The sequence below is a fragment of the Glycine soja genome, chromosome 4 (genome assembly GCF_004193775.1).
Source record: "Glycine soja cultivar W05 chromosome 4, ASM419377v2, whole genome shotgun sequence".
Classification (NCBI taxonomy): domain Eukaryota; kingdom Viridiplantae; phylum Streptophyta; class Magnoliopsida; order Fabales; family Fabaceae; genus Glycine; species Glycine soja.
This window is the reverse complement of record NC_041005.1, coordinates 8,566,424-8,582,648: the sequence shown is the minus strand read 5'-3', so window position 1 is coordinate 8,582,648 and position 16,225 is coordinate 8,566,424. Positions and strand designations below refer to the sequence as shown.

At 36.5% G+C, this 16,225-nt stretch overlaps 1 protein-coding gene across 4 annotated transcripts; it reads right to left on the bottom strand.

Moving 5' to 3' along the window:
- Positions 1 to 1,501: 1,501 nt before the first annotated feature.
- LOC114409232 (GATA transcription factor 24-like) lies at positions 1,502 to 15,168 on the bottom strand. 4 transcript variants are annotated; one of them, XM_028372616.1, is made up of 10 exons: positions 14,536 to 15,168; positions 13,198 to 13,284; positions 12,975 to 13,108; positions 4,576 to 4,686; positions 4,341 to 4,452; positions 3,776 to 3,835; positions 2,827 to 2,895; positions 2,668 to 2,742; positions 2,417 to 2,497; positions 1,502 to 1,711 (listed from the first exon to the last, which is right to left on the bottom strand). In XM_028372616.1, exons 1-10 carry the CDS (start codon positions 14,791 to 14,793, stop codon positions 1,649 to 1,651), a joined length of 1,050 nt encoding a protein of 349 aa, XP_028228417.1. In that variant the 5' UTR covers positions 14,794 to 15,168; the 3' UTR covers positions 1,502 to 1,648. The 4 variants fall into 4 exon arrangements, 3 of the variants coding, with proteins under 3 accessions (XP_028228417.1, XP_028228418.1, XP_028228415.1); XM_028372617.1 differs by having other exon boundaries at positions 1,502 to 2,198; positions 12,975 to 13,087; positions 14,536 to 15,167; XM_028372614.1 differs by having other exon boundaries at positions 1,502 to 2,198; positions 14,536 to 15,166.
- Positions 15,169 to 16,225: the final 1,057 nt, after the last annotated feature.

Sequence of the window (16,225 nt, the reverse complement as noted above, 5' to 3'; positions counted from 1 at the left end):
TTATGTTCATATGATTAATCATCTCATTAAAACAGACATTTAAAATCATATATGTGCCGCTGGAGTTTGAACTATGTAATACACACAACTATTCAATTGTTTTCAAAATCATTTTAACTCGTTGCATCTCAAAGTGATTACATTTGTTGGGTTCCCATAATGGAGCCCATCATAAAACCCGTTGTGCATTAACTCATCGTCCTTAAAAGGTCTTACAATTGTATAATTGTACAGTTCATAGCTCACAACTCAATGCGTACAAAATCTCAATACATATATCTTATAGTTCAACACATCCTTAATTTATCACATATACTCAATCTCAATCACAATGTTATAATCTTAACCCAATATGTTATCACATCTCATGAATCATATACATATCACTTAGTATTAATATTTCCATGATACAAAACATGTATATATTAAATCGAACTATACTATTTTCAATTAAAAAGAGTTAATAAATAATTAAAATAAATATGCATTAACAATATTTATCATTTAATCTTAATATATTAATTTCCTTCAATTTAATTTTATTATTTGGACTATTAATTACTAATTTATTTATTTTTTTAAAGCACAAAACAAGGGAATAGAACACATCAAATTCACAATAATTTCACATCAGGACATTAACCGATTCATCAAACACAGTCAATTCATGATTAAAAACATAAGAACGAAATTAAATTTCATAAAACAACTCAAAATAACCCGAAATTGATTCTTTATGGAACTATACACATGTTCAGTCTAATCCTCAAGCGTGAGTAACTTATCTCTTACCTCTAAGCAGACTCACGTGTGTAGCTCAACAGTGATAACAACATCTCTAGCGATTCCATAAGATTTTTCAAGTTTTTCCTCTAGTTGCTCTACTAGAGTTTCCAAACGTTAGAAAGAAGGAGAAATGATTGAAGTCTCAATTTCATTGTCTTTGTGTGAGGGGAATATCTCTCTCCTTAGACATTATTTCACAAATCCCAACTGTGAGAATGTGCAAAAATGAGTTCCAAAGGTGTTATTCAAATTTCAAGACGATCCAACGGTTAATAAGTCTGAAATCATAGTTTTATTATGACAAGTTTAGGTATATGCTAAAAAAAAGAGTTTTAAGAGAAGAATAAGAGAGTATGAATTTGAGAGGAAGAGATAGTGTGAAAACATATCGTAAATGTAAAAACTGATCTAATATGTCTTTATTTATAGTACTCTGAGCCTATTATTTATTCTATTTTTCTTTATTTTATTATTTTATAAAAAGGAACTATATTTTACTCTTTTATTAAATAAATAACCAATTAAAACATCTCTTTATTTTTTAAAACATCATTTTACTCTATTTATTTTCTAATACTATGAAACCCTTATCTTAATTAACAAAAACCCTTTTCTCTTATTTATTTAATTTCTAAAAAACTCTATTAATTTTTACATAATTTTTTTTTATTTTACAAAAGAGAGGGTGTTACACACCACAACAAGAATGATAATATGCATGAAACAACACAGAAGACGACAACTAATATTTATTTGTAAGTATATGTACATTTGGAACAAGTCTATCTGTACTAATTAACATATTCCAAATGTTCTCACCAGAGCACAGCAGCACAAGCCTAAACTTCATCAGAGGTCGAGATTAGCACACCGCTACGTTGATATTCAAATTAGCAACCCATCCTTGAGTGGCATAGCATATCACCTAAAATTCATCTCTAAAATCAGGGTAGCAGAGCTTTGATCTCAATGAAATTATTACAGTCAGGGACAAGCAGACAGCATTCTTACAACACAGGCCCCATACTAATGAATATTTTATGATATAAACACTGAAGGAAGATCATCTGATAACATATACACAAACAATGTCTTGGCACTTATACCAGCATCAATATTGCAGACTACTATTTAATGTTAGACCGGAACAGCAGTGCTTCTTGACACTTGCTAATCAGTAATCATTTCCATTTCCGAGGGCTACTATCAGTCATAACCCCGAATTTCCTAATTGTCTCGGGTATGTATCACTGCTTCTAGATCTGCATCTGATTAGTACACCGACAATATACTACAGAGGGACCATTTTATAAAACCCCTCAACTTAATGAATCACTTAGTACCTTCTAATCAAAGTTTCCTGGAATGTCAATATCTGTATCTGAAGGATTAGAAAGCTCAACCAGAGGTTCCTGATGATCAAATAAACCCCACGTAAGAGGTAACTACTCATATGCATCTTATAAAGAATTGTGTTACCTACATAATCATTGTATTTACAAGTGTACAGTTGGCTCCATTTTAAGTTTCATTGGTAAAGTGGGGCCATTTAAACTCAGATGAAGCCGCCTGTACAGTCAGAGTCGTGAATACAAGAGTTGTGTAGTTAAGATTACTCAAATAGGAATACCTGTTCACTGTCATTTGTTGAAGAATGACCAATTCCCAGTGGCAGAACGTTCGTAAAGTGTTCTGCAGTTTCAGGCAATTCCTGAACAAGAAAATCACCCCAATACCCATCAGACAAGTATCATAACAATTCATTAATGAGAAGCTTTCAATTTCTCAATACCAGAGGAAATATGTTGGAATACTCCAAATTATCTGTAAAAGAATGTGTGTGTGTGCAGAGAGAGAGAGAGAGAGTGAGATTAAAACTACCTCATCACTGGGGTTTACAGCATGATTACTAGAACCATCCGCTGCATTGGACTTGGAAGGATCTTCAGAACTACCCTGCATACCCCACAAAAGGTTTCATGAAAATGAAAATACATTTGCACTGCTGAAAATGAATTTGCAACATGTAAAAGATTCTACTTGCTCATCATGGATGCCAGGCAATTCCCCTTCAAGAACAGAAGTAGGCTTGACATCAATAGGAGTGTCCTGCAAATTCCATTGAGGTTGATAGGTAAACCACCAATGTATATAGGACTATGATGTAATTAAAAGGACCTAACAATATGCACCACAAAGATTTTCAGGCGAGGCTCCCAAATCAATTCAAACAACCCAACTCAAACTATAAAGTTGGTTTATTTGCTTTTCACCCTTTTTGGGGTTTAGGTTGTTTTGGATTTTGAAAAAGAATTGGTTCTGATTCTGGTTCTGGTTAGAAATAATTTTAATCCAAATCTTCATATTGAACTACAGTGTTCAATAATAAATCTTTTACAAAGAACTAAATGAAATTTATTATCATGTCAACGTATACTGTTTCCATCTGTTTATGACAATCAGAAATCTAAAGTGGTGAATTTATTTATTAGTATCATTTTCGCTGAAATTTAATTGAAAATGTTGATAAAAAAAGCATTTTGTTTAGCTACAGATATATTATTTGATATTAGTGTTGTATGAATTATCCATGCCTGTCAGAATTCTTTAACTAGTAAGTTTCATCCAGATACCTTATTGAATGGGATTTTGATCTGTGATCTTTGACTTTGTTAAGAAAGGGGAGTAACTGAATCGTAATTAGAACATCAACAACTTGACTTATGACTAAATTATTATCTTATTCTAATAAATTTAATTTTCCCATCACAAAAATATGGAATTATTTTTCTTTTCCTATCCAGAAAAAAAAAACTTAAGATATTGCACACTCAAGAATTTACAAGTTATAACAGATCCATCACCGAAACCATTTCATTGGGAACTGATAATTAAAAATATAAGTAGAACTTATCCCCCTTCGCATTTACAATTGGCTTCCAATCAGGGAATAAATCTGGAAAAACATTAAGCTCTCTGTCTTACATACCAGATCACTTTGCTCAACAGAAAGATTCCTTCCACCCTTACTGAGATCTCTGAGTGTGCCCTGTCAGAGTTAAGAAGTGGATTCAGGGTAACTGAAGATATTTACAAGGTGCAAACAGTTAATGAGATTGAAGATGCAGTGCATAAACTGGAATGTAAGGTAAAAGAAACACAAATTAATATTCTGACCAGCATATCATAAAGTTAGAAACTAGCCACTGCTAAGGTAAAAGGGCATTTACTATAAAGCTCCAACCAGTTCCTGTATGGCTATACCATTGGGACCATAGTCCAAAGTAGTTGCCAATTATCTTTTGGAGGGAATTATATGAAAGGGAAAAATAAATATTGTACGTCAGATTTTGATAATTCTACTTTAAGTTTTATATGGCCTTCCTGAAGACTAGAATTTTGACATAACACGATGGTATCATTTCAACCATGTAGCTGACTCCATTTAGCAGAGGAAAATACTTTTGTTGTTGTTGTACTTCAAATGAAATATAGAAGTTCAAGTTCACAGCAAGCATTTCATCACATCCAAACTTATAAGCACAATGACTAACCTTGTTAGCCCACATAAGGCCGCATGCATTACATAAAGTCCTTGGTCCAGCTGGCCCCCGACGCATTGCAGGAGTATTATTTTCACCGACACCACAATGGTGACATCTACGTCTAGAAAGCATGAAAAAGCAATGTGGATAATATTTACAGAAATGCAATTAAATCATACATGCAAAAGAACCGCAACATTAGGATAAAATAATATATGTAGGAAATTCAAGCTTTAAAACTCACACAGATTCAGAATGAGAAGTGCCAACTTGACCAGAACTCTGTGCAGAATCCCAATTAGATGAACCTGGGCTTTCCTTCAAGGAAGCAAACTGCCCATTCTTCCGATGCATCCTAGCAAGAATAAAAGACAGCAAAAACAGAACAGAAAAAAAAATTATAAATATAGAAGAACAAATTAAACTTCAAAAACAACCTGCAATCAAACAAAACCTACAAGAATCCCTCAAAATGGCACTCAAGTACCAACTATCAACACAACACATTATGTTCCTCAGTCCTTAGCTGTTGGGAAATATGCTCACTGATTTGACTTTACCTGATAACAACTCAGGCCTAATATTTCATGATAAAAAATTTCAATGTAAAAACAATTTTAGTCAGACCAGACACAGACCCTCTTTTACATTATAAATTCTACATATGACAATCAAGTTCAAATGTATTAGGTTTGTCCCGTTAGTCTGAATAACTTTTTTATAACTTGCTTACCACAGGAACGTATAATGTTAGAGATGACAAGATCAGAAAAAAGCAAGCTTTCTATTTTAATCTTTTTTTGTGGCATTTCAATGGTATTAGTGCTAAAAAGTTTATCACTGGAGCATAATGCTAGGGAATATAATAAGCAAGTGCTTATTTTCTTGACCTCCTTATGGATTAAAGCACATTGCTTTTCTCAACAAACTTCCTTGATAGTTTTGTTGAAGGGGGACAGGGAAAGTCTATTAAGTTAGTTCATTTCTTTCTCTAAAATAAAACACATAAGCAACAGTCTTCTCAGGAATATTATTCAGATGCCAGCGACACAAATATGGTGTAGACATGATAGTGTCCTAGTAAAAGAGTTCTAACAGATCACAATAGAAGATATTTAGCGAGGGAAAAAATTTAGAAAGAAGAAGCGAAAATGATTATTAGCCACTGAACTTTGAGAGTGCAGTTAAATACTGCAACTCTCTGTATAATACTTTAATACCCCCCTCAAACTCAAGGTGGGTGAGACTTTGAAGGAGTCTCAAAGCCCATTGAGTTTGGCCCTTAGAAACATGAATCTGGTTGGAGAGAGGGGCTTGGTGAGAGCATCTGCCCACTGATCAAGAGCAGGAATATGATGAACAACCAGCTGCTTGGTTGAGACTTTTTCTCTAACAAAGAAGACATCAATCTCCATGTGCTTGGTCTGAGCATGAAGAACAGGATTATGAGCTATAGCAACTGCACATTGATTATCGTAGAAGACAATGGGAGTTTTGAAAGGAACTTTTAACTCAGTTAAAAGGGTCTGAATCCAAGATATTCTGCCTCTGTACTAGACCTTGCAACAACCTGCTGCTTTCAGGACCACCATGAAATGAGATTGGGACCAAAGTAGATAGCTGAACCAGAAGTGGATCTTCTGTCTTCAATATCAGAAGCCCAATCTGCATCACAGAGGGCAACGAAAAGGATTTTTTTTTTATCGGCAAAGATAATATATATATATATAATGAGTACCAGAGGTACAAACAATACATGTAAATAAACTGCAAGCATCATGGTTCCAAAATCAGACAAAGAGCAGTCTCGAAAGGAACCATTAGCTGCAGAGGCAGGAAGGCAGGGAAATACAGTGATAAGTTGCTCCCACTTCCTATATTTTCTACCCCCCTGAAGAGACAAAGCCTGTTGAGATGTTAGATGCCCAGTAAGTATATGGGATTGCGAAATCCTTCTCAAAACTCTTCAGCCATGTCCAGAGTGTGAAAATAGCATCCTCCATCACCTTGTTACCATCAAAAGTGACATTTGAGAAGATTATTTTATTCCGTTGCTGCCACACTGACCATGTGAGGGCCAGCCACCAACACCTCCATCTATTAGCACAAATACGATTAGGCAAACAGATCACATGCTGGGAGAAATGCTGCCACAGTTTCTGCGGAAGAGCACCATGGATGTTGACCCATGACATAGATTCCCACCATAGCGGGATAATTCTGTCACATAGAAAGAATAGATGTGCTTCATTCTCCTCATGGCTCCCACAGAATGGGCATAATGTATCATTGAGTTCCACCCGTCTCCTCCTCAAGTTTGACTTTGTTTGCAGTCTTTCTTTTATTAGCCTCCACGCAAAGATTGCTATTTTAGGTGGAATTCGTATCTTCCATAACTCCTCATACACCCGCGCCTCCTCCCCTTCAATTTCCTCTGCTGAGAGCACTGTATAGGCGCTGCTGGCTGAATATTGGCCGCTAGGTTCTAATGTCCAAATCCACTCATCTTTTCTGTGAGGCTGAATGCAACTGCCAGCAACATCGTTTAAGAAACAATCAGCCATACCAATCTCACTATCAAACAGATTTCTTCTCCATTTAAAGTTCCATTCCCACCCAATGCTGGCCTGCTTTCCCATCTCCTGTATAGTCTGATTCTGTTGGCATGATATCAAATATAATCTGGGGTATTTTGCTAGAAGTGTTGTATCACCATGGCTCCACTTGTCCTCCCAAAACTTGATTTTCTCTCCATTCCCCACCTTCCATGCTATCCCTCCCTGCAGTGCATTCTCATATTGAGGATTATGAAGAGCTAATTTAAGATCTTCCCACCACAAGGAGACATTATTGTCTCTTGTTACTGCATCAAGGCCCCTCCACCCGCCGTACTTTGATTCTAGAATCCTTGCCCATAGCTCACCATTGTGATGGAATAAATTCCATTTCCATTTGGCAAGCAATGCAAGGTTAAACTTGGTGATATCCTTTATTCCTAAGCCTCCTTTGTCTTTAGGGAGACATACCGTCTCCCACTTGACCCAAGCAATCTTGTGTTGGTCATCACCACCACCCCAAAGAAAGCTTCTTTGTATGCAAACCAACTTTTTCACCACCCTTCTAGGAACCCTAAAAAAAGACAAGAAATAAATAGGAATAGAAGTTAGGATTGACTGAATAAGAGTGACTTTCCCCCCCCAGGATATGTGTTTCTGTTTCCATTTTGCTAGTCTCCTCTCACACTTTTGAATGATTGGATCCCATAAATGATACTTCCTTGAGTTTGCCCCTATAGGTATCCCCAGGTAAACAAAAGGAATGACCAATAAGCTACAATTCAAGAAAATTGCCACGTTTTGCTTCCACGAATCAGACATGCCAATAGCTCCAAAGCTGCTTTTGCAAAATTTATTTTAAGTCCTGACACCAATTCAAATGTCCTCAAAATGGTCTTAATTGCTTTAATGTTCTCCATTGACGCCTCCCCAAAGAATATCGTATCATCCGCATACTGCAGAATGGTAACATCCACTTTATCTCTCCCCACTGAAAATCCTGTATAGAATTTTCTATCAACAGCTTCCTTCACCAAACCATTTAGGCCTTCTGCTACTATGTTGAAGAGAAACGGCACAAGAGGATCTCCTTGTCGTAGACCTCTTTTGGGGGAAAACTCCTTGGTTGGGCTCCCATTAACCAGTATCGAGACAGACACTGAGGCTAGACATCCCTCAATCCACCGAATCCATCTAGGACTAAAACCCATCCTTGTCATCATGTACATTAAAAAATTCCATGATACTGAGTCATAGGCCTTCTCATAATCAACCTTGAACACAAGGCATGGGTTTTGCTTTCTCCTAGCTTCCTCCACCACCTCGTTTGCTATTAGTACACCATGTAATAAGTGTCTACCTTCAATGAATGCAGACTGTCTTCCATCTATAATGGACGGCATCACCTTCTGAATTCTTTTAGCCAAAAGCTTGTTGATGATCTTATAGATACATCCAATTAATGAAATAGGCCTGTATTCCGATATCTCTTGTGGGTCACTCACCTTCGGAATTAATGCTATGAATGATGCATTACCACCCTTCAGAAAAATTCCATTCACGTAGAATTCATCAAGGAAGCGAAGGATGTCAGGCTTCATAATGTCCCAAAATTTCTTAATGAATTTGAAATTAAGACCGTCCGGACCAGGGCTTTTGTCGCTTCCACAGTCCCAAATAGCCTCCCTCACCTCCTCCTCCTGAAATCTCCCTACCAACATGTCATTTTGCTGTTGGTTAATTGACTGAAATCGGATACCGTCAAGAGTTGGTCTACTAGGTTCTGGTTCATGAAATCTCTGTTGGAAGAAAACTCTAACTGCCTCTTTCACCTTCCTAGGCTCATCCACCCATGCACCTTCAATCATGATGCCTTTTAGGAGATTATGTCTGCGGGATGCATTCATCATGAGGTGAAAATACGTTGAGTTGCAGTCACCTTCTTTGAGCCATCTGGATCGAGCTTTTTGCCATAACAAGGATTGATGAGAGTGGGCGGCCACCCACAGGTCTTCCTGTAACTTTTCCTGCAACGAAAAGGATATGGTTTCCCCAAAACAGTAGGTCTAAGATGAAGAACAAGCAGCACTATACCTTTCAAGTATCTTAGGATTCTTTTCACTGCAATTCAATGAGAATCTAAAGGATTAGCCATAAATTGACAAACTTTATTTGCTGAGTAGCTGATCTCAGGTCTAGTGATAGTCAAGTATTGTAAGACACCCACTACAGACCGATACAAAGTAGGATCAGAAAAGAGATCTGAGTATGTTTTAGTAAGTTTGCAGCTGGAAGCCACAGGAGAGGAAATAGGTTGAGCCTCTGCCATATTAGTTTTCTGCAACAAATCTCTGATATATTTACTCTGAGTGAGGAGTAATGACTTGTCAGGAAGAGTCTAGCAGACCGAGTTGTTTAAGAAAAAACTTTGAATTAAGTTGAGATGTCAGGTGCTGAATCAACTGAGTGGAACTGCTAGTAAGGATGATATCATCCACATAAACTAAAAGATACACAGTGAGATGAAGTCTTGAAAACAAAGAGCGAGGGATCACACTTACTAGCCACAAAACCAAACTAAGTTAGAGCAGATTGCAGCCTCTCAAACCATTGTCTTGGGGCTTGTTTGAACCCATACAAGGCTTTATTTAGTTTACAGACTAGAGAAGGATTTGATTGTTGGAAACCAGGGAGTTGAGACATGTAGACAGTCTCATTTAAGCAAGCCATTAAGAAAGGCATTATTTGCATCTAGCTGAGCAAGCACCCATTGATTTGTGATTGCTAGAGTTTTTTTTTTTTTTTGAAGGGCCAAAAATAATATATATATATATATTAATCAAACTGAAACACAGCAGCACCAGAGGTACTACTGGTGATTGATACATATGTGAAACACAGAAAAAGAAATCAAGCCCCCCAAAAACAAACTGAGAAAATCAGTTACATCCCATCCCCAACAGAACTGAGAGATCAGTTAACCAAAAAATTGCACTATATTGGACGACCAAAAGTTGAAGGATTCACAAAAGCTTTTGTCTCTGGTTTTTAGCCATGACCACATAAGGAATAAGGCATCTTCCATCACTTTCAGAGGCTCAAAGCTCTTGCCTTGGAATAGCATAGAATTCCTATGCTGCCATATAGAACTTGTTAAGGCAATCCACCAACAACGCCAACGGTTTTGCTTTTTGCCAGCTCCAAAGCCCTCACAGAATTGAATATAATGATTTGCTAGGGAGTCTGCTAGGGGGCCAACCATCCTATTCCAGCTCATGGATTCCCACCATAAAGCAATAGTGACCTTGCAGTTGAAAAACAGGTGACCAGCCTCCTCTTGATGGGATCTACAAAGAGGACAAGTGTGGTCTGGAATGGATACGTTTCTTTTTAAAAGATTGTGTCTAGTGGGTAATCTGTTTTTTAAAATTCTCCAAGCAAATACCGCAGCTCTTGGGGGTATGTTAAGTTTCCACAGCGAATTGTAAATATTTGGGTGAGGGAGATTTCTATTGACATTGATTAGCAGTCTGTAGGCTGACTTAGTTGAGTATAGGCCCGAAGGATCTGCTAACCAACTCATGGTATCCTTCATATGAGGCTGAATATGAACATTGCTAATTAGATTCATAAATGTCACAGCTTCTACCTGTTCATGATCAAAGAGGTTTCTTCTCCATTTTAAATCCCAACACCAGCTACCTTGGGATAAACTACCCATACTGCGGATATTACAATTCTGCTGCCTGCTGATGAGAAACATCTGATTAAACTGCTGTTCCAGGTTAGAAGCAGTCCCTAACCATTTGTCCTTCCAGAAATTTATTAAAGTCCCATCCCCAACCTTCCATTCCATGTGCTGGATAATGGGGTTGAAATCAGGCTGTTTAACTAGCTTTCGGAGGTCCTTCCACCATTGAGAATGCCACAGCCTATCTCTTCCATTAATAAGGTCTGCCCAGCCCCCATACTTGGATGATATAATTCGAACCCAAAGCTGATTTTGGTTAGAGGATAGATCCCATATCCATCTTCCCAACAATGCTGCATTGAAATTATTAATATCCTTGATCCCAAGGCCCCTGAACTCCTTGGGAAGGCAAATGGTGTCCCATTTTACCCACGGAATTTTCTTATGGTCATGATCCCCCCCCCCCCCCCCCCAAAAAATTCCTTTGCAAGGAGATCACTTTCCGGACAACTTTTTGGGGGATTTTGAAAAAAGATAGGAGGTATATTGGTAGGGCAGTGAGGACTGAGTTTATCAAAGTGATCTTCCCAGCCATTGATAAGAATCTCTGATTCCACTTAGACAGCTTTGATTCGAATTTTTTAATGAGAGGTTCCCATAGCAACCAGCTAGAGTGCTTAGCCCCTAGAGGAATCCCCAAGTGCTGAAAAGGGATCTCCATGAGTCTGCACTTAAGAAAAAGAGCTGCATCATGAACCCAGTTAAGGTGATCCCCAAAGATACCCACACTGCTCTTGGAGAAGTTAATCTTCAGCCCGGATGCCATTTCAAAGCCCCTAAGCATGGTCTTCATGACAATTACATTGTCCCAAATAGCTTCACCCACAAAGATAGTGTCATCTGCATATTGCAGAATATTTACTGGCACCTTCTGTTTACCTACTAGGTAACTACTGTAAAGGCCTTTATTTAGAGCTGTCCTCATCATGCCATTCAAGCCCTCTGCCACGATATTAAAGAGTAAAGGGGCTAAAGGGTCCCCTTGCCTCAAGCCTCTAGTTGGGGCAAATTCCTTTGAGGGACTACCATTTATAAGAATGGAAATAGTAGCTGATTGGTTGCATGCCTTGATCCATCTTCTCCATTTGAGGCAGAACCCCATTCTGTCCAGCATATAGTCCAAGAAGGACCATGAAACAGTGTCGTAAGCCTTTGCAAAATCCACCTTAAACACCAGGGCTGGCTTCTTGCATCTTTTAGCTTCCTCCAATACCTCATTGAGAATTAAAGTTCCATGAAGGATGTGCCTATCCTTTATGAAGGCTGTTTGTCTCTCATCAATGAGGGCAGGCATTACTCTCCTTAACCTGTTAGCCAATAATTTAGCTACAATTTTATACATACAAATAGGCTTCACAACTGGAGAAAAAGTTTCTGAAAAATCAAAGCCTTTAACTTGATTAAAACCTTTGGCAACCAGTCCAGCTTCACATTCTTCTGCAGAAAGAAAACAGAGAGGAATTTGAGGATTGACAACGAAACGTTGAAGGTGATGTGATTTGATGACTGACTCAACGTGTTAACGCCATAAAAGGAAAGTCGAATCATCAAGCTTATGGCGCAATTGAATGAGGAAAAGGAGTAAGAAACACGTTGCTTTGTGCCGCCATTGACGACCTTACCAAGCTCTTGATACCATAAATATGTTCTAACAGATCATAATAGAAGATATTTTGAGAGGGAAAAACTTCAGAAAGAAGAAGTGAAAATCATTATTAACCACTGAACTTTGAGTTACAACTCAGTATATATAGGCTTAGATAGTTAGTTATGACTAACTAACTGAGAACATAAAACTAACTCCTGAGAGTTCAGTTGAATACTGCAACTCTCTGTATAATACTCTAATACTTAGAGGCAAAACATACAAATGACTTTCAAATATCAATCTGATAGGAACAAAGAATTGAAAAGAGAAAGAACAAAAGGATTTTATTGACTAGTAAGAAAATAGCAGAAAATAGGAAAGAAAACTCTCCTCCAAGGGTTTCCCCTTCACAAAGGATTTCTCCTTTCACAAAGAGCTAACACTCAATCTACAAATGATAAGATCTCCCTCTCTCCTATCCTTCTTTCCCTATTTATATCTAATAAACCCCTCTAACTAACCCCTTAACTAACTAATCAATATCCTAACTGGAGTAACTAACCTATTAATAGTCTAACTATGTTAACTAACTTTCCCTTCTCCTTATATTCTAACACAACCACAATTATCAAGAGCATAAATGGTGAGACAATTGAGCGTCCATATTGTTTTCACTGGCAAGTTAACTTCCATTGGACAAAAGTCATCAACTATTTGGGTGAAATTGTGCAATATGGAATTTTATTTACCTCTGTGCTACCTCTTTTCTGACGGAATACCTAATTTTCTTGTCAAAACATCTTTCCTTGCGTTTCTCGCGGAACCTGACCAAGGATGCTATTCTTCGTGAAAGGTTTGAACGCTTTGGAGTATCACCCATGTCCTAGAGATTTTAGTAGAGTGCTCAAATGCAAGCATAAAAAGGCATTACAAGTTATAAAACTGATCTCGTTAAGTAGATGTATACATTACCCTGTTACTTTGATCAAATGGTGGTTCAACTGCTGGCACACTTGCCTGCACATCACGTCCTCCCAAAAGCAGCAAGACAGCTTGCACCTGCAATGTTAAATTTAATCACCAAGCATTCCTCAGTTATCTTCCTTTTTCAATAATTGAGAAGTAGATAGGTCTAATTTAAATGCAGGTTACTTTGTAACTTTATTCCATAATATTGGTTAATTTTCTATGTTCTATCAATCTGTTTTAACTAATCAGAAATTTGAACTAATTTATAATTGGTAACTTCATTTCTAATGTCAAAGGTTTGCTGATAACTTTTCTGACTTGGATTGCAGAGACTAATTATGCTCAAGAGTCAAGAAGAATATTAGTAACACATTTTCTAACATATTATTTTATTGGTTAAAATTCATGTGGGACCCACTAAATAAGAAGTGAGATCTATTGGGACTCACATCAATTAATGAGACTTACATGAATTTAATCTGATAGTGTGTTGCTATCATTTCTTCTAAGCTTAATTTATTTTATATTGCCTCAGTCATAAGATGAAAGCATAGGCTTAGTAGGCTACACTTATTGTTCCTATTATTAAGCCTTACCAAATCAAACCCATGCTTCCAACACTCCTATTAAATGTTTTTGTTTTGAAAGGTTTAACAATATATTTATTGAAAGTAAGAGAAAGAATAAGAATATTTAGTAAATTTGTTTCCCTAATAAATACTAATTCTCTTGAATACTTGTTTTCTTAATTTGTGTGAATAAACCTTAAACAACAGTCAATTTGGGATAGAGGGAGTATATCTTTCTTTTAATTAAGTAAAAAACCAAGACATAGAGACAAAGCCCGCATGCCCGGCAGAGTATCATTCATTTTGCATTATACGGCTTCATTAATCATCTCTGCTTTGAATATATCGGCAATCAGCATGCCACTTTGCATTTAATCTATACTCCCTCCGTCCCTAATTATAACATCATTTTCAAAAATTTGTTTATTCCTTTTTATAAGACCTTTTTCTAATTTCTAGATTCATTAATTATTTTTTTTCTTCATATCGTTGGTTAATTATTTTTTCTTCAAACCTTGATGAAAAACAATTAAGTAGATATAGAGATATGAAAAGGATAATCTTGGAATGATAATACAAACTTGTGTTATTTTCTTAACGCTTAACAGCATTCCCCTTCCCCCTCAAACTCAATTTGTTAAATTTAACGAAACCTACTAGTCCCAAGCCAATTGCAACGAAACATGCTAACAAAACGACGAGCTACACCAATCATAGCATAATAAGACAAAACAAAACAAAAAACTTGAACTCTCCAAGAAAGTAAAATTACCTTCTGAGGAGTGACAGCGGGAAAGACATAAACTTCTCCCTCGAAAGAAAGAGTGAGCTCGCTAGTTCTGGAAGGCATAGCCACTACCGCTTCATAATTTACACTCGCGGCATTAGTAACGTTCACTGAGTTAACATTCGCATCCTCCAACTCATCCATAGCGTCATCATCACCACCGTCGTCGTCGTCGTCATCGTCTTCGTCGACGGGTATCGCTGGGTCCTCGAACTGCAGAGGCTGCGGATTCACGGTCGCCATCGATTCCCCCCACGCGCCTGTCGGAAACCCTAATTTCGGAGCATGACCCAAGTGACGGAAATTGGAAGCATTGAAAATAAGTTTCGGAATTGGTGGAGGGTACGAGAAGGATAGGGGAGAGAGGATTGAATGAAGTGAAGTGAAGATGCGTTATGTTGTGGAGAGCAGGGGTTGTGTTTGCAATTCCTGGAACGCACTCAAAATGAGAGTGAAATCTGGTTTGACGGCGTCAGAGCGTCGTGAATTTTCTTTCTCCTTTGAGATAGTAGTGGTAGTTAGTTATCGTGAAAAGGTGTACGGTTATAGAGTGTAGGTACTACTTCTCAAGTTAACGGTTCTCAGAGTCAGAAGGGTCTTGCAGCCATCTAACGTCTGCTGATAGGTTTGACCATTGCTCAATGGGATTTATCTCTTTTGAAACTCTTGATAAAGTATAATTGTAACTGTAACTAATAATAAAAAATTATATTCAGAAGGATGCATTAAGAAATGTATTTGTTAATATTCCTTATCCTATATTTTTAATCCATTCGGTAGTAAAGTTTACTTGATGATAAAAAATGAATGAATAGTAAAGAACATTTACCAAGAAGATTTGCTAAAAATTAAAATGAAACACTTTAAATTAACAAATATTACAAAATGTTTTAAATTCTTTGTTAATAATTTTAAAAAAATTAAGTTTTAAATATATTAAATCATTTTTATTCACCTAAAATATTCATGAATAATTTTTTTTACATATTAAATGTTTTTAATATTTAATCCATTGACAAATATCCTTGACGAAATGTGTTTGATAGTAAGATTCTAAAACAACATTAAAAACAGTGTTGAAAAGTGAAAACTGCGGTGCTATCATTTTTATAGTAGTGAATTTCAGTGATGATGTAACGGGAGACAGTCTGTTCTGAGCATTATTGGAAGTGGGAACCAACCATTTTATAGATAGTTCGTGGGATGAATATTATGATGTTGGATTGGAATCTGCGTTCTGGTTCATTGGTCTCTTGGATTTTGTTTGTGTCATTTTCTCTTGATTAAAAATCCTAAAATTAATGCACTTACTATTTTAGATGTTTGCTACAATTATGCTTTTTGCACTTATGAAACACAACTGACATCTTAAGATATTTTTGTTACATCCGAAGATATAATCATAGGCATGTAGAAAAATTATAACATATAAATAAGTAAATAAATAAAAAGGTAGAACGATTTATAATTAGATTACAATATGTATTAATGTAAATTAACAAATGTATCAGCTAATATTAAGATTCCACCAAAAAAAAAATGTATCCATAAATGAATAATAATAAGACTATAAGAGTGTATTTTATTTCAGGTTAAAATATATTTTTTATTTTAAAATATAAAAATATTTAAAATTTATCCTTACAAAAAATTTCAATACATTTTTTATTTTTAT